This window comes from Triturus cristatus, chromosome 9 (assembly GCF_964204655.1).
Source record: "Triturus cristatus chromosome 9, aTriCri1.1, whole genome shotgun sequence".
Taxonomy (NCBI): domain Eukaryota; kingdom Metazoa; phylum Chordata; class Amphibia; order Caudata; family Salamandridae; genus Triturus; species Triturus cristatus.
The window spans coordinates 995,085,323-995,111,739 of record NC_140592.1 but is presented as its reverse complement, the minus strand read 5'-3'; the positions used below and the strand labels follow the sequence as shown (position 1 = coordinate 995,111,739).

General features: G+C 44.2%; 1 protein-coding gene across 1 annotated transcript in view; it reads left to right on the top strand.

Annotated features, from left to right (window-relative positions):
* The window catches only part of TSHR (thyroid stimulating hormone receptor), a 632,465-nt gene that overhangs the window by 291,425 nt on the left and 314,623 nt on the right, over positions 1–26,417 (top strand). Inside the window, exon 4 of the mRNA XM_085626611.1 lies at positions 17,025–17,099. Within this exon, the coding sequence (XP_085482737.1) occupies positions 17,025–17,099 (75 nt within the window). The remainder of the gene's footprint in view (positions 1–17,024; positions 17,100–26,417) is intronic.

Sequence of the window (26,417 nt, the reverse complement as noted above, 5' to 3'; positions counted from 1 at the left end):
GTGTGATCATCTGTGTCCCTTTCTTGCGTAGGAGCACAGCCAGCGCAAAATCACAAACCCACATTCACCACTGTCATCAAATTGGTCGTAGGATGTTCATGGACATCTGTCAGGTTACCCGCTGTGGGCAAACGCGCACCTGCAGACCCATAAACCTGCAAATAAAAGCACTAAGGGGCTAAGTAACCGAAGGATGTAGGGATCACAAAAGAGATGTCATATAACATTTATAAGTACTAATATTTTATAATGAAGTTTAAAACAATATTTTTCTCCGGGCTTTCAGTTCCAGGGCTTCTGGCAGCTACTGTAACTGAATTGGTGGTTACAAAGAGGGTCACACAGCCAGTGGTTAATTTGAGACGGTGGTTGTAGGTGGGGCACCCCAGGACTAATCTTTGGGGACAAACGCCTTTCTTTCAGACAGAGCAATATAGAGTAAAACACACAAGAGGGAAAGAAGAAGGAAGAGAAATATCAAAAAATAATGTGACAAAGGGAGAAAGCAGGGATCAAAAGAACCTGCAAGAGTGAGATAAAGGATAAGGGAGTATCTGCTGGTGGATGAAAGGGGAATTCATTTGAAATCAAAATTATGCAACCTTGGTATTCAGGATGCTGACATTAAGTAGCGCCAGCGGGAAGCTTCCTTGCAAAACTTTGGCCCAAGTACTTATTCTTTTAGAAATAAAACACTACACACAGCCATACAGTGTGGCTGTACTACAATTGCCATTTTTTGCAGTAGTTCGCACTGGAGGACTCAAGTAAAAGTTATACTCTGCTGTAATTACTTTATCCTTATGGCACGAGCTTCAGGTAGTTTCAGTTCTTTCTGCCTCACAGGTCCCTTCATGGTGTCTCCTTCTGAAAGCATCTTCTAGAAATGGTGATATGCTGGGAAGCCTGACGAGTGTGAAAAGAGCAGTTGTGCTGCAGGCCCCCTGTGGTTTGTGCACATCCTGTAAGTGGATACTGATGCCTCCACATACATAGACTGGTGCGCTATCAATGCGTTTCAGGGGAGTGGTCCTGTCCACTTTCAATCTAGCCAATCTATTCTCTAGAACCTATTGTTCCATTAAGCCTTCAGAACTACCGGTGACATGACACATGGTACCAAAATTTGCCTGCAGGTTAGGGCCTTAAGACCCATCCAATCTGACCATTTCTTTGAGTACTTATTATTCACAGACTCTACATGGGTCCTAGCTGTACCTGTTCCTACAAAGAACATTGAAATGCTTTTCTGACTCTCAAAAGTTTAGCATTTCGTAAAAAGAAATGTTGCCTTTGCAAACCCTGTGATTTTGCGAATCGCAGGGGTTCCAACCTCAAAATGGTTTTGTACAACTGGCCCCTTGTTCTCAGTTTGAGGCATTTGCTGACTTACAGACCTCTCATGAAAGTCTCTTCACTTTTATTGTATGGAGAACAAATGGGACCAAATCATGGCTTGGCAAAGTACAACCCATAAATCTAGATTTGTGTGCAGAATTATGAAGTTTGGAAAAATGTGGATGGAACACTTTGTATTATTATGATTTTAGGGAAATGTGAGGGTGCTTTGATGATGTCCTCAGGGAGATCCGTGTAACCTTCTCTTTATCTGTTTTCCTCAAAGCGTGTAAAGAAGTCTGAAACTGATTCATCAACCTTCTGTTTACATGAGGCTAACATGTTCCAGTCAATCTTTTTAGGGGGGATAATTGTTTTCAATTTAGTCAGGATAGCAGCAGGAAGATCTAAAATAAGCTGGGGTGGTTTTTGCGTGGGTTTTCTCTCCCTATCCACATCCTCAATCTCAGACCATTTGGCCTTAAAAGCGGCTTGATCATCCAACTTCCGCACAGATCGCCACATATCCGGTGGTAAAATAAGCCCAAAGAACAAATCTATATCTGCTAAAGTCATAGTACAAGAATTCAAGGCCCCTTCGACCTCTTCGTAAAAGGCCGGTGGATTCTTGCGGGGGTCAGGCAATGCATTCTTTAATGCCATAACATCAGCCCTGTGCCAGGGAGTATAAACCCAATTATACACAAAATATCCCCTAGCATCGGGGGAAGATATATCTGAACTGTTTCCTGCTCCTTTAGGAGGAACATACAAAGGTGCCGCCTCTCGCATCGGTTTAGCATGCACTAGTTCGCTCTTATCTGATTGGGAGGTAGATGATTGGTCGCCGCCGGTTGTGAATCCGATTGCTCCTTCTCCCCTGCCTTTAGGCGCGCTCTCTCTTTAAGTTCAAATGCCGCGTCCCGCAATGCAAACAGCCGTCGGACCGCATCGGGTACCTTAGAGGGAGAAAAAACACCGTTACGTAATGCTTTAGCATCTGAAACTACAGCATCAGGCTCGGGAAAAACATCAGAATATTTCCGAAAGGCAGTAATCACTTCATCAGAAAAAGTTGCCGCAAAATACAGCTTCTCTCTATCCTGCCAACTGTCCAAAGATTCCAACAATTCAGCAAGAGATAGCTTGCCTTTAAGTACACGCAGAGAAATTTTCCGAAGCTCACCCATACGCTCAACTGATAACATGGACCGCGTGTCTACCTTATCCGAAACCGATCCAGAATCCTGTGATCTCGGGGCGGACGCGCCAACATAAGGGGGCGGAGAGCGATCTAAAAAATAAAAATCATCTTCAAGATTAGTAAGGACAGGATAAAGTGGCTGGCGGACAGCATATTGACCCGAGACTTGCAACCTACGCTCTTTCTCTTGTCTCTCCGCCAGTTCTCTTTCCTCCCGACGCTTCGCTTCCTCCGCTCTCACATGATCATTTTTCCGTTGCTCTTTATCAAACAGAGCTTTCTCACGTTTCTCTCGCTCACGCACTTCCTTTACCCATAACCGTACACATTCAAACATGTCTTGCCGAGCACGCCGTTTACACATACACTGTTCCACATACTCAATCTTACGCATATCAAACGATCCATACAAAGGCCATCGTAACTCAGGATTCTTTTTGGTGTATTTCCTCCACACTGTGCTGTACATTATAGAGGAAAGACCATGCTTCACATACATATCCCTATTAGGAGTCCCCTCTGGGGGGGCTGGAGCAGATTCCTCGAGATTTAACCGGTTTCCAAAACAGCAGCACCACTTACGGAGTGCGCTAAAAGCAGGCATGCTCAAAAATAATGCAAAATATGCAGTATTATCAAAAATGGCACTTAAACTTTGCGCCATTCAGATTTACACAATTCCGGAGAAATATCTCCACATTACCTGCCTATATGTGTTGCAACGCATATATTCTCACAGTAATCAATACAAAATATGACCGGTCATCACAAATCAAACTCAAATAGCCAACCCAGGCTTCAAAACTCGGAGCAAGTACCGTACAACGGTTCTTACCAATCAAGAGTGTCCAGATTCCAACTGCCAAGTTCCAAAATTCGCCCAAACGGCTGTCGCGGCAAACCGACAGAAGAGGTCTCAGTCGAGGACCGGCGCCACCCAGAAGGTCAGTTCGGAAGGGAAGGAAGAAACCTCGGGATGCCAGGACTAAAAACGCCGCTGGCAGTGATCACATCCCCGGCCAAATTCCTCACCTTCGTCACGACCAATCCTTCGAGCATCCGAGTCGCCGATGAGCCCCACGTGACGGGCGCCAATTGATGAGTACAAGCCCCAGCTAGGCCCGCAGAATACAAGGGTTCGCTCTTCTGAAACGAAAACTAGAAGGAAGTTGGCACGGAAACTGCAAATACAAAGACAGAGTTTATTAACCCTTAAGGGTGGTCCTACAACCTATACAACACTCTTCAGTATTGCATAGAGTAGCACAAAGAACTTGCATACACAGTCCCCTTTTATACACAACAGAGGGGCTCATAAGTGGGTGGATACAACATGAGGCAAAATGCATTACCTTTTATGGACATTTTCGATACAGAATCAATATGTGGGCGGAGTTAACGATCTCCTGAGCCCGCGAAAACATGGTCAAACAAGGACTAACTGATAACAGATGTGGTCAAGTCTGGGCATGCGCCAGACGGACAAAGGAGCTATTTATAGACTGTTACTAGGCAGATTACAAGAGCAACTAGCGAAAAGGAAGGACTCTTCTCGTGCAAAGCACGTGGAGACATGACATTACAAAATGGAGTCCAGACATTAGTCAACATAAGAAGAGACCTTTTGTCTAAGGAAGGGGAATTCATGTCTTTAGTGAATGCTTAATCATATCACTGTTTTAATTTTCAACAGCACCCCTGCGTGAGCCCATATAGCCCCCCCAACTTGCAGTGTGCCTGTCGCCCTAGCATTAACTAATCTACAAAAAGAAACCCCAGAGGAGGAAAGAGCCTCACTGAGCACCCCACAACCCCCGGGCATTTAAGGATAAGGCACTGAATAGAAACATCGAACCAAAATATGGAAGTGTCATCGCAATGTTCAGCCACCGGGAACCAAAAGTCTAGTCCTGTCCAGCCAAGCCCACTCCGTTCTCCTCGGTCTGTCCCTCTCGACTTCGTCGCTGGGGCAGGGCATCAAGCCAATCTCCAACCTCCTCCGGCCGATCGAAGAAATGTGTCCGATCCTCAAACTCAACACGCAACCTGGCCGGAAAGAGCATCGCATATTTCAGGTCCATGTCTCTCAGTCGCCGTTTACACCCATGAACCCCTGTCGCTGTTTTTGGACCGATTGTGTGAAGTCCGGGTAGAAACTTATATTAGTGTTCTCAAACTTCGTTGGCCCACTCACCCTCGAGGCCTGCAGGATAGCGTCCCTGTCCCTGAAATTAAGAATTCTGGCGATGATGGGCCGTGGGGGAGCGCCCGGTTTCGGCTTACCACCTGGAACTCTATGGGCCGGCTCGACCGTAAAAAATTTACTCAATCCTTTGGGTGCGAGATGGCTGATCACGAGGTCTTCCACGAAGAGGTCAGCCGCAGGGACCTCCGATTTCTCCGGTACCCCTATTATGCGCACATTATTCCGCCGAGCCCTACTTTCAAAATCCTCCAGCCGACGGACAGACAAATCATTAGACGTCCGCAGATTACGGACCTCGGTTTGCAGGTCAGACACGCCTGTTACCAGACTCGACATTGTCAGACCCAAGGATTTGACCTTTTCATTCGTTTGTGAAAGGTCCGCTCTGACTAGTTTAACGTCGATCAAAACCGTGTCCAGTTTATGGGCCAAAGTGTCGAATTGCTGGCCAACCGCTGCTTTCATCTCATCGATGGCACCCATGACGTCCTGCAATGTTAACTCCGTAGACGATCCCGGGCCATCCTTGGATCTCTCCGGGGACTTATGCAGGCCACTAGGGGATCCTTTTGACTGGGTATAGCGGTCCATGTTATTAGCTTGGGTATGAGCTCCCCGCCTAGTCGTCTTGGATTTTTGTTTATCTCCGTCCAATCTAGCCGCCATTGTCTGATGGTCGCAAAGGTTGTCGTCCACCAACACGATTAGCAATCCCCGGAGAGCCGATCTAGGGAGCCTCGGCGATCACGAAGGGTAGTCCTGACTAGTGTCCAAGATCCAGGCAGGATACCCGATCTTCCCACTATAAATGTGTGCTGACAATCCAGGGCCCCTCAGTCAGTTTCAGCGAGGAGACCCGAAACCGAAAGTGAAAGTATGGGGTGTGCACCGGCCTGGGTCCTGCATGCCGTTGTTGTTCACTTTCTGCCCGGGCACCATGCCAACTCGAATCCGGGGCAAGGTCAGGAGTAGGCCACCAATTTGAAGTCGATGCTATCCCGGTTCCTGAAGTCCAATTTGAATTTGGACAACAGGTATCACCTCCGCATAGGTTCGCCTGTAGAAGCCCGTCGATAGAATCAGGATATATTCAGGATAGACGTGGGAAGTTGTGGAGGCCCTCGGGAGCCCTGTGCCTACGCGGCCATCTTGGTTGCGCGCTAGGCTCCTCCTCCTGGTGTTGGATTTTTATTATGTGTTGTGTTTTAATTATTTACTGAAATGGTGTTTTTAAATGCTTTACATACCTGTCTTTGAAGTTAAGCCTGTCTGCTCGCAGCCACATTACCAAGGGTTGAGCATAGGAATACATTTCTAAGACCTATGCTGAGTCCTATCATGTGTTAGTGGCCTTATTGCCAGTGGCAGACCTACATTTGGCCCTACCAAGAACCCACTTTCCAACACCATATTTCTATTCTCTTTCTTTCCCCTCTGTGTGTCTGCTAACCCTGAGCCCTTGTAATGAAATCTGTGTGATATACCACTCACACAAAAGGCAACAGAAATGCCTTCTGAAGGTTTACACGTCTCTGCTAGTTGTCATGGCTGATGAGGAGGACACATTCTCACTATCACCCTGCATTGATCTACTCAATGAAAAGGACTGATAAATAATAATAATACATATTTGGAAAGCGTGAACATATCACCCCTTAAAGTTTCAAGGTGCTGGTGGCTGTCGGGGAAATTAAGTGAGCTATTGCCTAAAGTCACAAGGCGCTGAGCTGTGCTGCTGCCGGCAGTCGAACAGGGAGCCCCGCGCGCCGGAGTCAGACGCCGATGGCCACTGCGCCACACCTCTCCCTTGATAGGGCAGTTTGGACCACTGTTTTTGAAGGATGTGTTGTTCCTTATATAATGGGTTCGCGCATATAATGGGTTCTAGTTCTCTGAATGCGCCTCTTGTCTTCCACTCTACGTTCTGACTGTACAGAACTGCAGTCTGGACCACAGGCCACAGATAGGATGTTTACTGCACATGCAAAAGCAGATCGAACCACCATAGGAGCTTATATTCCGGCTAAGCCGCTTGAGTCATCCCAACTAAGATATAAGATATTACATGACTGTCTTAGGTACTAAGTCCTTTTTTCTCTGATTACGAGCATGTTAGAGAAGGTCATTCAACCTTTAAGAATCAGTAATGTGGGCACAGGTATGACAAGGTATTTTTGATGTTTTGTACCCATCTGGCTTCTCTTAGTAGCAGGCATGATTGTGCCCACTGGAGGCTGTGCAGAGATGACATCCACAGTGTCCCAGACAAGAGCCAGGTCAGTGGGGTTCCTTTATAATTGAGAATAGACACCGGGACATCACAGGTACATATGTAATGCCTGAGCTGGGCCCAGGAAGATTGCTGTCTAAAGTGCCTTTTGGGTTCCTTGGTGGAATGCTGGGTAATTGCTTTTCAGCCTCACGTTGTCCTGTATCGATTCCTCTCATGTAACAATGTGCCCTCCACATCCCAGCAAGCCCTTGAGCTGCATTAGTTTCCGCAGACCAGACCCAGATCCAGACAGAGGCAAGTAGGATGCATGGCAACAAAACTCCTGCCAGGCAGTACTCATCAATAGAGTCCTGAGCAAATAGTAACAGTTGTGATTCCATTGCCACCTTTCTGTCTGAAAATACATTTCCGAAAGTAAATTCTATCTATCCATAACAGCCGCGGTCGGTAGAAGGAGTACCTGCAGGGCGGTGACGTGGGGTGGGGGAGGGTGAGGGGTAGTAAACTATGGATTACGGAGGTTTACAGGTAAGTAAACATATAATTAATAATTGAGGGGCGTCCGTTTTTGGGCTGTGTAGAAAATGACACACCTCTTAGACTATTTGTAACATTATGCAGAATAATTTAAACAAACAGCCCTCACTAAATGTTTGCCTCCCAAAAGGTTGTACTCATTCCTTATTCTGTGTTAGATCATCTTGAGGGTGGGCTGATGGGTGTGATCATCTGTGTCCCTTTCTTGCGTAGGAGCACAGCCAGCGCAAAATCACAAACCCACATTCACCACTGTCATCAAATTGGTCGTAGGATGTTCATGGACATCTGTCAGGTTACCCGCTGTGGGCAAACGCGCACCTGCAGACCCATAAACCTGCAAATAAAAGCACTAAGGGGCTAAGTAACCGAAGGATGTAGGGATCACAAAAGAGATGTCATATAACATTTATAAGTACTAATATTTTATAATGAAGTTTAAAACAATATTTTTCTCCGGGCTTTCAGTTCCAGGGCTTCTGGCAGCTACTGTAACTGAATTGGTGGTTACAAAGAGGGTCACACAGCCAGTGGTTAATTTGAGACGGTGGTTGTAGGTGGGGCACCCCAGGACTAATCTTTGGGGACAAACGCCTTTCTTTCAGACAGAGCAATATAGAGTAAAACACACAAGAGGGAAAGAAGAAGGAAGAGAAATATCAAAAAATAATGTGACAAAGGGAGAAAGCAGGGATCAAAAGAACCTGCAAGAGTGAGATAAAGGATAAGGGAGTATCTGCTGGTGGATGAAAGGGGAATTCATTTGAAATCAAAATTATGCAACCTTGGTATTCAGGATGCTGACATTAAGTAGCGCCAGCGGGAAGCTTCCTTGCAAAACTTTGGCCCAAGTACTTATTCTTTTAGAAATAAAACACTACACACAGCCATACAGTGTGGCTGTACTACAATTGCCATTTTTTGCAGTAGTTCGCACTGGAGGACTCAAGTAAAAGTTATACTCTGCTGTAATTACTTTATCCTTATGGCACGAGCTTCAGGTAGTTTCAGTTCTTTCTGCCTCACAGGTCCCTTCATGGTGTCTCCTTCTGAAAGCATCTTCTAGAAATGGTGATATGCTGGGAAGCCTGACGAGTGTGAAAAGAGCAGTTGTGCTGCAGGCCCCCTGTGGTTTGTGCACATCCTGTAAGTGGATACTGATGCCTCCACATACATAGACTGGTGCGCTATCAATGCGTTTCAGGGGAGTGGTCCTGTCCACTTTCAATCTAGCCAATCTATTCTCTAGAACCTAATGTTCCATTAAGCCTTCAGAACTACCGGTGACATGACACATGGTACCAAAATTTGCCTGCAGGTTAGGGCCTTAAGACCCATCCAATCTGACCATTTCTTTGAGTACTTATTATTCACAGACTCTACATGGGTCCTAGCTGTACCTGTTCCTACAAAGAACATTGAAATGCTTTTCTGACTCTCAAAAGTTTAGCATTTCGTAAAAAGAAATGTTGCCTTTGCAAACCCTGTGATTTTGCGAATCGCAGGGGTTCCAACCTCAAAATGGTTTTGTACAACTGGCCCCTTGTTCTCAGTTTGAGGCATTTGCTGACTTACAGACCTCTCATGAAAGTCTCTTCACTTTTATTGTATGGAGAACAAATGGGACCAAATCATGGCTTGGCAAAGTACAACCCATAAATCTAGATTTGTGTGCAGAATTATGAAGTTTGGAAAAATGTGGATGGAACTCTTTGTATTATTATGATTTTAGGGAAATGTGAGGGTGCTTTGATGATGTCCTCAGGGAGATCCGTGTAACCTTCTCTTTATCTGTTTTCCTCAAAGCGTGTAAAGAAGTCTGAAACTGATTCATCAACCTTCTGTTTACATGAGGCTAACATGTTCCAGTCAATCTTTTTAGGGGGGATAATTGTTTTCAATTTAGTCAGGATAGCAGCAGGAAGATCTAAAATAAGCTGGGGTGGTTTTTGCGTGAGTTTTCTCTCCCTATCCACATCCTCAATCTCAGACCATTTGGCCTTAAAAGCGGCTTGATCATCCAACTTCCGCACAGATCGCCACATATCCGGTGGTAAAATAAGCCCAAAGAACAAATCTATATCTGCTAAAGTCATAGTACAAGAATTCAAGGCCCCTTCGACCTCTTCGTAAAAGGCCGGTGGATTCTTGCGGGGGTCAGGCAATGCATTCTTTAATGCCATAACATCAGCCCTGTGCCAGGGAGTATAAACCCAATTATACACAAAATATCCCCTAGCATCGGGGGAAGATATATCTGAACTGTTTCCTGCTCCTTTAGGAGGAACATACAAAGGTGCCGCCTCTCGCATCGGTTTAGCATGCACTAGTTCGCTCTTATCTGATTGGGAGGTAGATGATTGGTCGCCGCCGGTTGTGAATCCGATTGCTCCTTCTCCCCTGCCTTTAGGCGCGCTCTCTCTTTAAGTTCAAACGCCGCGTCCCGCAATGCAAACAGCCGTCGGACCGCATCGGGTACCTTAGAGGGAGAAAAAACACCGTTACGTAATGCTTTAGCATCTGAAACTACAGCATCAGGCTCGGGAAAAACATCAGAATATTTCCGAAAGGCAGTAATCACTTCATCAGAAAAAGTTGCCGCAAAATGCAGCTTCTCTCTATCCTGCCAACTGTCCAAAGATTCCAACAATTCAGCAAGAGATAGCTTGCCTTTAAGTACACGCAGAGAAATTTTCCGAAGCTCACCCATACGCTCAACTGATAACATGGACCGCGTGTCTACCTTATCCGAAACCGATCCAGAATCCTGTGATCTCGGGGCGGACGCGCCAACATAAGGGGGCGGAGAGCGATCTAAAAAATAAAAATCATCTTCAAGATTAGTAAGGACAGGATAAAGTGGCTGGCGGACAGCATATTGACCCGAGACTTGCAACCTACGCTCTTTCTCTTGTCTCTCCGCCAGTTCTCTTTCCTCCCGACGCTTCGCTTCCTCCGCTCTCACATGATCATTTTTCCGTTGCTCTTTATCAAACAGAGCTTTCTCACGTTTCTCTCGCTCACGCACTTCCTTTACCCATAACCGTACACATTCAAACATGTCTTGCCGAGCACGCCGTTTACACATACACTGTTCCACATACTCAATCTTACGCATATCAAACGATCCATACAAAGGCCATCGTAACTCAGGATTCTTTTTGGTGTATTTCCTCCACACTGTGCTGTACATTATAGAGGAAAGACCATGCTTCACATACATATCCCTATTAGGAGTCCCCTCTGGGGGGGCTGGAGCAGATTCCTCGAGATTTAACCGGTTTCCAAAACAGCAGCACCACTTACGGAGTGCGCTAAAAGCAGGCATGCTCAAAAATAATGCAAAATATGCAGTATTATCAAAAATGGCACTTAAACTTTGCGCCATTCAGATTTACACAATTCCGGAGAAATATCTCCACATTACCTGCCTATATGTGTTGCAACGCATATATTCTCACAGTAATCAATACAAAATATGACCGGTCATCACAAATCAAACTCAAATAGCCAACCCAGGCTTCAAAACTCGGAGCAAGTACCGTACAACGGTTCTTACCAATCAAGAGTGTCCAGATTCCAACTGCCAAGTTCCAAAATTCGCCCAAACGGCTGTCGCGGCAAACCGACAGAAGAGGTCTCAGTCGAGGACCGGCGCCACCCAGAAGGTCAGTTCGGAAGGGAAGGAAGAAACCTCGGGATGCCAGGACTAAAAACGCCGCTGGCAGTGATCACATCCCCGGCCAAATTCCTCACCTTCGTCACGACCAATCCTTCGAGCATCCGAGTCGCCGATGAGCCCCACGTGACGGGCGCCAATTGATGAGTACAAGCCCCAGCTAGGCCCGCAGAATACAAGGGTTCGCTCTTCTGAAACGAAAACTAGAAGGAAGTTGGCACGGAAACTGCAAATACAAAGACAGAGTTTATTAACCCTTAAGGGTGGTCCTACAACCTATACAACACTCTTCAGTATTGCATAGAGTAGCACAAAGAACTTGCATACACAGTCCCCTTTTATACACAACAGAGGGGCTCATAAGTGGGTGGATACAACATGAGGCAAAATGCATTACCTTTTATGGACATTTTCGATACAGAATCAATATGTGGGCGGAGTTAACGATCTCCTGAGCCCGCGAAAACATGGTCAAACAAGGACTAACTGATAACAGATGTGGTCAAGTCTGGGCATGCGCCAGACGGACAAAGGAGCTATTTATAGACTGTTACTAGGCAGATTACAAGAGCAACTAGCGAAAAGGAAGGACTCTTCTCGTGCAAAGCACGTGGAGACATGACATTACAAAATGGAGTCCAGACATTAGTCAACATAAGAAGAGACCTTTTGTCTAAGGAAGGGGAATTCATGTCTTTAGTGAATGCTTAATCATATCGCTGTTTTAATTTTCAACAGCACCCCTGCGTGAGCCCATATAGCCCCCCCAACTTGCAGTGTGCCTGTCGCCCTAGCATTAACTAATCTACAAAAAGAAACCCCAGAGGAGGAAAGAGCCTCACTGAGCACCCCACAACCCCCGGGCATTTAAGGATAAGGCACTGAATAGAAACATCGAACCAAAATATGGAAGTGTCATCGCAATGTTCAGCCACCGGGAACCAAAAGTCTAGTCCTGTCCAGCCAAGCCCACTCCGTTCTCCTCGGTCTGTCCCTCTCGACTTCGTCGCTGGGGCAGGGCATCAAGCCAATCTCCAACCTCCTCCGGCCGATCGAAGAAATGTGTCCGATCCTCAAACTCAACACGCAACCTGGCCGGAAAGAGCATCGCATATTTCAGGTCCATGTCTCTCAGTCGCCGTTTACACCCATGAACCCCTGTCGCTGTTTTTGGACCGATTGTGTGAAGTCCGGGTAGAAACTTATATTAGTGTTCTCAAACTTCGTTGGCCCACTCACCCTCGAGGCCTGCAGGATAGCGTCCCTGTCCCTGAAATTAAGAATTCTGGCGATGATGGGCCGTGGGGGAGCGCCCGGTTTCGGCTTACCACCTTGAACTCTATGGGCCGGCTCGACCGTAAAGAATTTACTCAATCCTTTGGGTGCGAGATGGCTGATCACGAGGTCTTCCACGAAGAGGTCAGCCGCAGGGACCTCCGATTTCTCCGGTACCCCTATTATGCGCACATTATTCCGCCGAGCCCTACTTTCAAAATCCTCCAGCCGACGGACAGACAAATCATTAGACGTCCGCAGATTACGGACCTCGGTTTGCAGGTCAGACACGCCTGTTACCAGACTCGACATTGTCAGACCCAAGGATTTGACCTTTTCATTCGTTTGTGAAAGGTCCGCTCTGACTAGTTTAACGTCGATCAAAACCGTGTCCAGTTTATGGGCCAAAGTGTCGAATTGCTGGCCAACCGCTGCTTTCATCTCATCGATGGCACCCATGACGTCCTGCAATGTTAACTCCGTAGACGATCCCGGGCCATCCTTGGATCTCTCCGGGGACTTATGCAGGCCACTAGGGGATCCTTTTGACTGGGTATAGCGGTCCATGTTATTAGCTTGGGTATGAGCTCCCCGCCTAGTCGTCTTGGATTTTTGTTTATCTCCGTCCAATCTAGCCGCCATTGTCTGATGGTCGCCAAGGTTGTCGTCCACAAACACGATTAGCAATCCCCGGAGAGCCGATCTAGGGAGCCTCGGCGATCACGAAGGGTAGTCCTGACTAGTGTCCAAGATCCAGGCAGGATACCCGATCTTCCCACTATAAATGTGTGCTGACAATCCAGGGCCCCTCAGTCAGTTTCAGCGAGGAGACCCGAAACCGAAAGTGAAAGTATGGGGTGTGCACCGGCCTGGGTCCTGCATGCCGTTGTTGTTCACTTTCTGCCCGGGCACCATGCCAACTCGAATCCGGGGCAAGGTCAGGAGTAGGCCGCCAATTTGAAGTCGATGCTATCCCGGTTCCTGAAGTCCAATTTGAATTTGGACAACAGGTATCACCTCCGCATAGGTTCGCCTGTAGAAGCCCGTCGATAGAATCAGGATATATTCAGGATAGACGTGGGAAGTTGTGGAGGCCCTCGGGAGCCCTGTGCCTACGCGGCCATCTTGGTTGCGCGCTAGGCTCCTCCTCCTGGTGTTGGATTTTTATTATGTGTTGTGTTTTAATTATTTACTGAAATGGTGTTTTTAAATGCTTTACATACCTGTCTTTGAAGTTAAGCCTGTCTGCTCGCAGCCACATTACCAAGGGTTGAGCATAGGAATACATTTCTAAGACCTATGCTGAGTCCTATCATGTGTTAGTGGCCTTATTGCCAGTGGCAGACCTACATTTGGCCCTACCAAGAACCCACTTTCCAACACCATATTTCTATTCTCTTTCTTTCCCCTCTGTGTGTCTGCTAACCCTGAGCCCTTGTAATGAAATCTGTGTGATATACCACTCACACAAAAGGCAACAGAAATGCCTTCTGAAGGTTTACACGTCTCTGCTAGTTGTCATGGCTGATGAGGAGGACACATTCTCACTATCACCCTGCATTGATCTACTCAATGAAAAGGACTGATAAATAATAATAATACATATTTGGAAAGCGTGAACATATCACCCCTTAAAGTTTCAAGGTGCTGGTGGCTGTCGGGGAAATTAAGTGAGCTATTGCCTAAAGTCACAAGGCGCTGAGCTGTGCTGCTGCCGGCAGTCGAACAGGGAGCCCCGCGCGCCGGAGTCAGACGCCGATGGCCACTGCGCCACACCTCTCCCTTGATAGGGCAGTTTGGACCACTGTTTTTGAAGGATGTGTTGTTCCTTATATAATGGGTTCGCGCATATAATGGGTTCTAGTTCTCTGAATGCGCCTCTTGTCTTCCACTCTACGTTCTGACTGTACAGAACTGCAGTCTGGACCACAGGCCACAGATAGGATGTTTACTGCACATGCAAAAGCAGATCGAACCACCATAGGAGCTTATATTCCGGCTAAGCCGCTTGAGTCATCCCAACTAAGATATAAGATATTACATGACTGTCTTAGGTACTAAGTCCTTTTTTCTCTGATTACGAGCATGTTAGAGAAGGTCATTCAACCTTTAAGAATCAGTAATGTGGGCACAGGTATGACAAGGTATTTTTGATGTTTTGTACCCATCTGGCTTCTCTTAGTAGCAGGCATGATTGTGCCCACTGGAGGCTGTGCACAGATGACATCCACAGTGTCCCAGACAAGAGCCAGGTCAGTGGGGTTCCTTTATAATTGAGAATAGACACCGGGACATCACAGGTACATATGTAATGCCTGAGCTGGGCCCAGGAAGATTGCTGTCTAAAGTGCCTTTTGGGTTCCTTGGTGGAATGCTGGGTAATTGCTTTTCAGCCTCACGTTGTCCTGTATCGATTCCTCTCATGTAACAATGTGCCCTCCACATCCCAGCAAGCCCTTGAGCTGCATTAGTTTCCGCAGACCAGACCCAGATCCAGACAGAGGCAAGTAGGATGCATGGCAACAAAACTCCTGCCAGGCAGTACTCATCAATAGAGTCCTGAGCAAATAGTAACAGTTGTGATTCCATTGCCACCTTTCTGTCTGAAAATACATTTCCGAAAGTAAATTCTATCTATCCATAACAGCCGCGGTCGGTAGAAGGAGTACCTGCAGGGCGGTGACGTGGGGTGGGGGAGGGTGAGGGGTAGTAAACTATGGATTACGGAGGTTTACAGGTAAGTAAACATATAATTAATAATTGAGGGGCGTCCGTTTTTGGGCTGTGTAGAAAATGACACACCTCTTAGACTATTTGTAACATTATGCAGAATAATTTAAACAAACAGCCCTCACTAAATGTTTGCCTCCCAAAAGGTTGTACTCATTCCTTATTCTGTGTTAGATCATCTTGAGGGTGGGCTGATGGGTGTGATCATCTGTGTCCCTTTCTTGCGTAGGAGCACAGCCAGCGCAAAATCACAAACCCACATTCACCACTGTCATCAAATTGGTCGTAGGATGTTCATGGACATCTGTCAGGTTACCCGCTGTGGGCAAACGCGCACCTGCAGACCCATAAACCTGCAAATAAAAGCACTAAGGGGCTAAGTAACCGAAGGATGTAGGGATCACAAAAGAGATGTCATATAACATTTATAAGTACTAATATTTTATAATGAAGTTTAAAACAATATTTTTCTCCGGGCTTTCAGTTCCAGGGCTTCTGGCAGCTACTGTAACTGAATTGGTGGTTACAAAGAGGGTCACACAGCCAGTGGTTAATTTGAGACGGTGGTTGTAGGTGGGGCACCCCAGGACTAATCTTTGGGGACAAACGCCTTTCTTTCAGACAGAGCAATATAGAGTAAAACACACAAGAGGGAAAGAAGAAGGAAGAGAAATATCAAAAAATAATGTGACAAAGGGAGAAAGCAGGGATCAAAAGAACCTGCAAGAGTGAGATAAAGGATAAGGGAGTATCTGCTGGTGGATGAAAGGGGAATTCATTTGAAATCAAAATTATGCAACCTTGGTATTCAGGATGCTGACATTAAGTAGCGCCAGCGGGAAGCTTCCTTGCAAAACTTTGGCCCAAGTACTTATTCTTTTAGAAATAAAACACTACACACAGCCATACAGTGTGGCTGTACTACAATTGCCATTTTTTGCAGTAGTTCGCACTGGAGGACTCAAGTAAAAGTTATACTCTGCTGTAATTACTTTATCCTTATGGCACGAGCTTCAGGTAGTTTCAGTTCTTTCTGCCTCACAGGTCCCTTCATGGTGTCTCCTTCTGAAAGCATCTTCTAGAAATGGTGATATGCTGGGAAGCCTGACGAGTGTGAAAAGAGCAGTTGTGCTGCAGGCCCCCTGTGGTTTGTGCACATCCTGTAAGTGGATACTGATGCCTCCACATACATAGACTGGTGCGCTATCAATGCGTTTCAGGGGAGTGGTCCTGTCCACTTTCAATCTAGCCAATCTATTCTCTAGAACCTATTGTTCCATTAAGCCTTCAGAACAACCGGTGACATGACACATGGTACCAAAATTTGCCTGCAGGTTAGGGCCTTAAGACCCATCCAATCTGACCATTTCTTTGAGTACTTATTATTCACAGACTCTACATGGGTCCTAGCTGTACCTGTTCCTACAAAGAACATTGAAATGCTTTTCTGACTCTCAAAAGTTTAGCATTTCGTAAAAAGAAATGTTGCCTTTGCAAACCCTGTGATTTTGCGAATCGCAGGGGTTCCAACCTCAAAATGGTTTTGTACAACTGGCCCCTTGTTCTCAGTTTGAGGCATTTGCTGACTTACAGACCTCTCATGAAAGTCTCTTCACTTTTATTGTATGGAGAACAAATGGGACCAAATCATGGCTTGGCAAAGTACAACCCATAAATCTAGATTTGTGTGCAGAATTATGAAGTTTGGAAAAATGTGGATGGAACTCTTTGTATTATTATGATTTTAGGGAAATGTGAGGGTGCTTTGATGATGTCCTCAGGGAGATCCGTGTAACCTTCTCTTTATCTGTTTTTTCTTTAGTTACATCTCTATAGATACAACGCTCCAGAGGCTGGAGGCCCATTCCTTCCACAGTTTGAGTAAAGTCACTCACATGTGAGTAAAGCGGTGTCCTACATCCATACTGCACTGTTTATTTTGGTTGTCTTGAATTTGATTATTTATGCATTTAATGTAGGTATTTATATATGACAGACCTGTCTTCAAGGACAATGGTGTGCTTCACATAGAACAATTCGGAAATGCAGATAATAAGTAATAGCTAACAAGAGTTTTGGGTAAGGGAAGTGGAACCTTGGATTATAACAGTACAGAGGGGACAGTTGATCCAAAGAGACAAATATTTTGTGAAGAGTCTTATGGTCTTTCCGGAATGAAGTTTGGGTTCATTTTGAGGGAATCAATGAGGACATATTGAATCCAACACTGGATTTGCATTTAAAGACACGTCTAAACCTATGCAGTTTGCAATCACCCGATTCACAAAAGTAATCTGAGACAAAGTCCTAACTTTACGACTTTCGATATTCACAAAAGGTATTCACAAAAGGTATTTAGGAGTAGTAAAGTTAGGAATCCTAACTTTACCACTCCTAAATGCCTTTTGTCAATAAACAAAGTCGTAAAGTTAGGATTTTGTCTCAGTTTAGGAGTAGTAAAGTTAAGAATACTAACTTTACTACTCTGAAATGCCTTTTGTGAATACAGAAAGTCGTAAAATTTGGATTTTGTCTCAGATTACTTTTGTGAATCAGACCTCAAGTGTCTTTTTTCTCTATCGGTGAATTTTTCTGTTTGCAAATGATAGCAAATGTCTTAGAAAATAAATGTGAAAAGGCCATTTCTTAGTGTAAATGGTGAATTTTGATTTAAGTTCACCCAATGACTGTATAAAACTAAAGATAGACACCTTTTAGCATTTATCAGCAGCTTCTGATACATTTTGTTCACTTAATCACATATGTAACAAACACAGTATTTACTGTACATAATAGTATATATTTGCAAAGACAAGGTATATAAAAAAGGCATTTTTATCTGTGTTAGTGACTGTTGTTTTAATATATTAATTGTGCTCTTCAGCGGTTCTTAACTTCCATTATGTCAATCATTGTGATGTCTCTAGGATGAAGGTCCTCTGACTTCACTTTATGGAAAGATTCAAGAAAAATATGTCACTTTCTTGAGTTCATTGGGGTCAAAGCATGTGCAATGTCACTTCCTCTGCACCTGGCATTTTAGCGAATAAACGTCCACAACTAACTTTACCCCAGAATTACTTGCCCTTCAGAGTCAACAGCTCACCTGATATCATCCCAGTTTCACAAAAAGTATGTCCACCTCTGGAGTTATCTATGAGCTAAATTATCTTCCATTTGATTTGAGACACTCAGAGGTTTTGGCACAATTCTGTAGCAAGATGAAAAACATCTGGTTTAAACTTCACATAAACTAATTTCAACACCCATTTTTCTATTCAACTCTTTGCTAATGTTTTAATGTCTCTGCTTTCCCTGTCATTGAGTCCTCTGTGACTTACCCTAACCACCTAACCAGACCTTCCAGAGATTCCATCTTCTTCTCATTTCACCATTTACTGCAACCCTTTTACCACCTCACACTTCCCCACTGCTTATGATTGTTCACATTCTCACCTGCTAACCTCTTTCATTTCCATTCTCATGCTCCCCAGTACTTTCCTGTCCTCTCAGCTCTGCTGCTTTGTTTTCTTTCCATTCATGATACTCTTAGAACTTCATGTGCAGCTGTAGACATTTCCTCTTTTAGACTGTTGACACACTCTTCCTTTTTGAAGAGCATTATATCTGTGATGTCTTTTTCAGGTTTTGCTTGCACAGCGCTTGCACTGTGATTGTGAAATCTAGAGTATTTAATATAAATCTTAAAAGGGGCTTACATCCTGCCCCTTTGCTCTTCATTGGTTCCTGTGCTTGCCACATTCTTTTCCTCTGTTTCTATTGTCTGTAGCATACTACTATTTCCTGTTGTTCCTTTGTGTGTTTCTCTTATCAGTCTCCCATGGCCCAAGTACGGTTTTCATCCGCTTGGGGAGACTTTTGTTTTACAATTTTGCATGCACATCGCTTGCTTTGTTTGTCTTCCGCCCTTTACCTAATCTGTCTGTGGCTGCATGCATTTTAAGCATGCTTGTTAATTAGATTTTTGCAATTTAAGATAGCACAAGCTCTCTGAGTGCTTTACCCGTGCACCAGCTGTATTACAATAGAACGCATTCCCAGGCATGGAGAAAATAATTAATTTGCCAATAATGACTGGATTATGATCCTCCCGCCAAGACTTGAAACTGGTTCCCCAGATTCAAGATCAGCCACTCTAGTCCTTGCGTCACATTGAGCTCACCATATAAGATTGCTGACAGTTCTTTGGAACGCGCAATTAAAAAAAATCCAATTATGCATTCAAAGCAGCAATGGCCATCTTGTTTTTTAGGCCGGCTGAAACGTCACCTCCAACGCTTGTTCATTCTGTTTTAAATTTAGAAAAGTGTAGGTCCGTATCTCAAATCCATCGTTAAACAGTAACACAAACCAACTAATTTGGTAAATAATCGCTGACCCCCTATGATGGATAGACAGGAAAAGGAAGGTTGTGAATTGCACTTTTACAGCACGAGTGAGGCCGATTGTGGATGTGGTACTCGCAGCAAGTGTGAATTCAATCTTACAAGCAATATTCACAGATAGCAAAAGTGGTTTACACCAAGCACAGGCGATTCAATTATCTTGGGGAGATTTCAGTTAGCACAGGTGATTTACGGTTGGCACAGGGTATTCCCAGGTATCAGGGGTGATTTAGAAATGGCACCTGGTATGGAAAGTTAGCGTGAGTGATTTACAGTTAACACGTGGTATTCGCAGACATTAATTGTGATTTACTGTTAACTGGCCATATATACAGTTAGTACGGGTGATTTACAGCTAGCTATGAGTATCTACAGCTATCAAAGATGACATACAGTGAGCATGAGGTATTCACAGTCATCACGGATGATTTACAGTAATCACAGCTAGTATACAGTTGGCCTGTGTTAATAAAGCAAACAGTGCTCATGTATTTGTATCTTGCTATTCGGAGTTAGCATGGTTGATTTACAGATATCATGGGGGAATTCACAGTTATCTTGTTTGATGAACAGTTAGCGTGGATGATTTATTTGTAGCGGAGCTGTTCAGAGGCATCAATGCTTATTTACAGTTCTCGTGGGGTGTTCACAGTTGGAACGGCTGATTTACAGTGAGCACTGGTCATTTTAAGATAGCACAGCGTATACTCAGTTACGGCACATGGCATTTATAGCTAGCAGGGTGAATTGCATGTATGGGATATTGTTAGCACGGTTGATAAATTGGTAGTTTTATTCCCAGTCATTGGTGACACACAATAGGCACACAGTATTCCCTGCACTGTAGCTTTGAAATCAGCACATGGTATTCACAATTAGCACAGGTGATTTACATTTTGCACGATATTCGCAGTTAGCATGCTTGATTTATAGTTACAACAAATTACTGCGGTGGAAAGAGGACGTATAACACGGATTACTCATAATTTAATTACCTGAACTTGAACGTATGGCGTTCAGTGAGGTTTAACCTAATTAAACACTTTGGAGCAGATTTACAAGCCCCTTGCGCCTCTTTTACGCCGCCGTTGCGTCACTTCTGTGACGCAGCGGCAGCGCAAAGCCAGTGCCATGGTGCGGGGTACTTACAACGTGACGCATCTGGGAGATGCGTCACGTTGTAAAGCCCTGCGCCACATGTAGGCGTTCTGGCACAGGGGGGCGTTCCGGCGCAGGAGCGCCTCCTAAAAGTGGCTGAGTGAAATCTGCAAGATTTCACTCAGCCCCTTTTAAGGCCATGCTGCGTCAAAACCCTGCACCTGCTTGAAGCAGGCGTAAGGATTGACGCAGTATTTTAAAGATAGGGCACCCCCGAGCCTTGCTGGAGCTGCATCGCGCAAATTCCCCTTCGTCACAGACCAAATACCTCAAAATCAATTCACTCATATAGATTCATTGGTGGGGCCCATAACACCAATACATACACTCCGTTGGTCTGCTTCCCTAGGGAAAATAAGCTTCCAAACGCTGACATGAAAGGAATACCTTTACCTTACCCTAAACACATTGACTTCAAACCTAACATATCCCTCTCATAAGGAGATGGATCATTTAGTTGTTTGTAGGTTTAGTGTCACAATCATTTATCTAGTCTTTAAATCCTAAACTAAATTCTCTTCTTAAAATAATCGACACAACACATTTGTCAATTAATCAAGTATTCTTTATCTAAGAAATATTGCAAGAAACGTTAGAAATCATCAGCATTTCAGAGCATCATATTTACCTATTCTGGCTAAAAGCCGTCCTCTAAGTCAGTTAGTCAAGGAAGAATTTTATTCAGCAAAGTTAGGCCGCAATTCAGTCTCTCAAAGATTCAGGATAACAGCTGTCCAGCAGTGTCACCGTCCTCTCCGTCAGCATAACGTCAAGAAATCGAGTTCGTCAAAGAAGAGCAAGTTTTTTTAGTTCAATTTCCTACCTACTTTTATAATGAAAATAATGTCAAAAAGTATCAAGATCGGGGTTTAGAAAGTCCTGATTGGTCGACTTGGGGTTAGGAGGTAAAGTTTTCAGGATGTTCAAACGATGAACTCATCATATTTGCTGGTTCCATTTTTTACATCAAGCATTGTCTTTGGTATTGGCTAGGTTCCCGGAGCGTCCTTGAAGGGTACATGTTCTACCGGGGTTAGGTCCAGGCCTCTGCTGCTAGCGGTGACGCATGCGCACTTCACCCAGAACCTCGTGCTGTCAGGCCAGCCACGTTTAACGTCTCGTTCAGCCATCTTGTTTAGGCCGAAATGGTCAACTTAAGCAAAAGAAACACAAAAACGTAATTAAAACATAGAAATGGCTAATAAAATGTTATCCCCTTGCTAATACCCATATGTGTGTGTATTTATCTAGCAGAAGCAACACTCAGAGCGGTTTATACTCACTGAATAAAATACAAATCACAAATACATCACCAAGGCAACATATAACATGCAAGATTCTAATTTCCTACTATTAATATGCGTACTTAAATTAGTTTACAATTAGTATAGCCATGCAAAGTGCAATTCCCACGTGTAATTCTTTTGTTAGTATGATTGGTAAATGTATCACTGCAAACCAATTTATACGATTTCTATTAGTTAATTATTCAAATTAATATAAACCTGCAGAATGGGGGGTATACAAAATTTTGTACTACCCGCTCCATCACCCTCATTCCCAGTCCCTCCTTTTCCTCAGTATTTATCCCTTTCTCTCTCCTTGTAACATAGTGCCTGGCATTCAGGTACCCCCGTTCAAATATTAGTTTTTCATATCAGTTTTACACATACTCACCAAGCTAAAATTTACAAAAGCAAAACATTATGAATAATCACATAGACGAAAACTATTGCATTTACCAATGCTTGTTGTTTACTTGATGCTATATGTGATTGCTTTCTGTAATAGTGCTTCACATCTCAATATGTTCTTGCTTTGTACTGTATGCCGACACCTTTATGGTAAAGTAACGTTTTTAGAAAAAATAGAAAATAAATAAATAAGGATATATGCATACCCTTACCCCATGCTATATTTTGTTTAAATATTCGAGTTTCTTTTCCCTTTTTTGTGCTTCGGGGATTTATCATGTGAGTGAGAGAGACAGAAGAGAATCCTGTAGATTGCCTTGAAAAGTAATCAATAGTATATAAATCAGTTTCTATGACCATTGCCACCCCCTCATTATAGGCCAATAAAGAAATGGGATTAAGTAGATGGGGAGAAAAGTTCCAATGTTTTCTCACCCCTTCGCAAAATTCTGTGGAAAGTTTAAATTGACAATTAATCCACAGTGTATAGATCAGTTTTTTTGTCCATTGGCCCAGCCTCAGATACATAACAAATTATAGTTCATTAAATATATGGAGTTTAAATAAGTGGTGCTCAAAGTTCCAAGATTTTTTCGCAAATTTTGCAAAGTTCTATGGAATTCTTTGCATCTACATAACGCCTGAAAACATGTTTGCTTTGCCATGTGTAAAAATCGACACTTTTGTGACATGCATTAACAAAATGGCTCTACAAACGATATACTTTGCATAAAACAGTTTACATTCTTCTCCTTTGTGACAACATTGTGCATGTTTAGGCTCTGTAGAAGGTACACTTGCAGTGAAAGGTTGCATACATTTTGAGCTGTGGCTCGGTTCGATTAGAATGATCATTATGGCAGTGAAAAGTATATAATAAAATGCAGAAAAACGTCTCACATGTCTACCTGAAGATGAACTGGGACACATTAAATATTTTGAACTTAAGAACTTTTCAAAACGTCATCGAATAAAAAATAAAATTACACTTCCCTAAGTTTAAGTAGCATCGATTTTTTAAAAAAAAGTTTCTGATCTAAGATGGTCAGGGAGGGCATCTTTCGTGCAAGGTCTTGAAACTGTGATCAGTCTATTGCCTCTAAAGTGCAGACAGGAGACCTAATGTTATTCCAGTTGATGGGTGGTGGTTGAGTGTAGAGATAAGCCAGGGTTGTAGTGGCAGATTGGTTTGCTTAAAATTACGGCAGCAACTTCATGAATGTATTTATGGATCAACAGTATATGCTTGTCCCACCTGAAAGCAAGTTTTAACATCTTGTGAAGCACAATTTGGAGGTCGTCAGGTGGCTCATTCCAGTCCATCGTTTTTTAGGTCGAGCCTAGAGCAGCGCGCATGCACTGCCCTAGGAGATGACCTTCAAAAATAGGTCTGCTCTTTTTGTACGCTTGTGCGTGTGGCGGCATCCACCTTGCGGCAGCGAGTAGCGGCGCGCGCAGGGGCCATCTGTTTTTTTTTCTTGTTTTCGTTTCGCATCCGCACGGGCGTGCGCATAGGGGCCATCTGTTTTTTGGCATTTTCTCATTTTTTTTAAGGCAAGCGATTGTGCAACGTTCCTAATGAGGGTGGCTTAGCTCGCACACTATGAAAGTGATGGATTATTTCATGAGTTCCTTTTCAGAGTTTAATAGTTTTTTATCATAATGTATGTCAAAAATGTGTTTAAAAATGTACGATTGTAGGTACATTTTTCTTAGGATACCCACCCCAAAACCCTCGTGAAGCCAGTAGGGCTCACGTGCTTTACTCCCTCCAGTTTAGGCCCCACCACTTTCAAAGATCCACTTGCCACTGCAATAAAATGCACTTAACGTGCGTAGAAGGGGCACTAACCTTAAGTGACATTTTAGGGACGCCTCACCAAATCTTGCCGGGGACAGCACGTGGGACGCCGCGCCCATCATAATGAAACACTACAGTTTCCATCCTAACCCAAAGTAGCCCCAGGCCCCGGCAACCGACATCTGCGCAAACACTCACATAGCTGGCTGATGTGCATGTTGCTGTGCCTGCACTGTAGTTGTGGTCTTGTTCGCAGCACTCCAATACCGTGCCTCAATTGCATCGCACATAAATAAAATATTCACCTCGGGCAACAATAAAAGGCAGTTCGCTTACTTCAGCCAGCTCACTCCCCAGACTAGCCCCTCCCGACTGAGCCACTTCCTGCCTGGCTGCGCCTCGTCTCTCGTGACACCATGGTGTGTCAGCGCGAGCCTGACGCAACCCAACAATGACTTTCATCGAGTTCGGCTGAAAACTGAAATATAACCTATGTTTTCATGCAAGAGAAACGTCTGTGCTTTCGCTGTTCCATCTGCTCTACTCCTGTTTTCTACTCCTACTCACCCGTTATTGCATTATGTACTGCAGCGCCGAGATACCCGTGGGGTGACTGTCGCGCTTTATAAATGCTGCTTACAATACAATACAATACAATTCATGATCAGAATTATTGTTTGAATTAATATAGGGATTGTTCTTTTCTACTGACCCACACAGAGAGTAATGTAGCCTCCTTTTTGATACAGCAAAAGACAAAACAAGCATTGGCATAGCCAATAGGTCTCGCTTTTGGGACCTTATAAGTATTTAGTTATGCAGCACAATATCCTTGGTGCAAAAATATTAACTGTTGCATGGCTAAACACTCATAAGGTCCCAAAGGCGAGACTTATTGGTTATGCCAATGCTTGTTTTACCTCCATGCCACCTCAGAGTAGATGGTCTTGGCTTACTTGTATTCTGTTTTATAGAGGAACTAGCTTGGAGTTTGGACTGGACTATTCTTACTGGGGCAGGACCAAGGATGATTTGCATATGATCGGAGGAGGCATGGTGGGCAAAAAAACGATGGACAGGCTTGCGGCCCAAGAATTTTCCAGTGACTGAGATTAATTCAAACATTCATTCTATCACTTTTTTGTATTCTTCATTCTGATTTCTTAAAAGCGATGGTTATGCCCCGACTTAGGTCCTGTGCTTACTGTGCAACTCAAGCCTCGCTGCCCCTGATTGAAGAGACCCAACAAGGCTGAAACAAGTATTGGGTTTCTTGTGTGCCGGTTTCAGAGCGGACCAGGCATGGCGGTTCAGGCTGGACTTTCCTGTTGGAGCAGAACCAAGGCCAGCCGTGGCACATGCAGGTAAGAGCGGTGGGGCCGGGTTGGGGGAGGATTTGTCAGACAACCACGAGGGAAAATGAAATAAATAATTAATTTTCCCTCACCGTCGTCTGTCAAAATTCCCCTCCAACAGGCCCCACCGCTCTTACCTGCATGGGCTGCAGCTGACCAAGGCTGATTTGCATATGGCTGGGTCTCATTTGATGTGGCATGGTGGGCAGAATAACGATGGACAAGGATGCAGCCCGGTTAATTACCAGTGGCAGAGATTAATTCAAGCATTTCGCCCATCACTTTTCTGTTTGCTGCACCTTAAAGCTAAAGTGCAAAAAGTTGGAATAATCTATCTTGAAGTTAACTCAGGCTATATTAGTAAGGGTTGTATTTGTTTGAGGATGGATGGATAACAGAATTTCTTCAACAATGTTAGCTCAAAATTACAATACATTATGTACCAATTGGAATCGAGTATATATCATAGGTGCTATTACAATGCAATTTAATAGTAAATCATTTATTATTATTAGAAGGATGAAAGGCTGGGAAGAAAGGCTGCGTAGGCTCGGTAGCAGATGTATTAGTGGGTGGAGCACTCACAGATGCCAGCAGTAAACACTCAACAAACTAAAACGTCTGCTAGCAGCGTTTCAGTGTGCCAGCTGCCATTGCAAAGCATACATGTCATTACGCATGGTAGTAAATGCTAAATTGTTAAGGTGGCTGGAAAATTGCAGCCTTTCGCTGATGCACTCAATTTAGCTAATACTTTCGATTTCTGAAAAATGATGACCTCTATTAGCAGCCAGAAGTAAT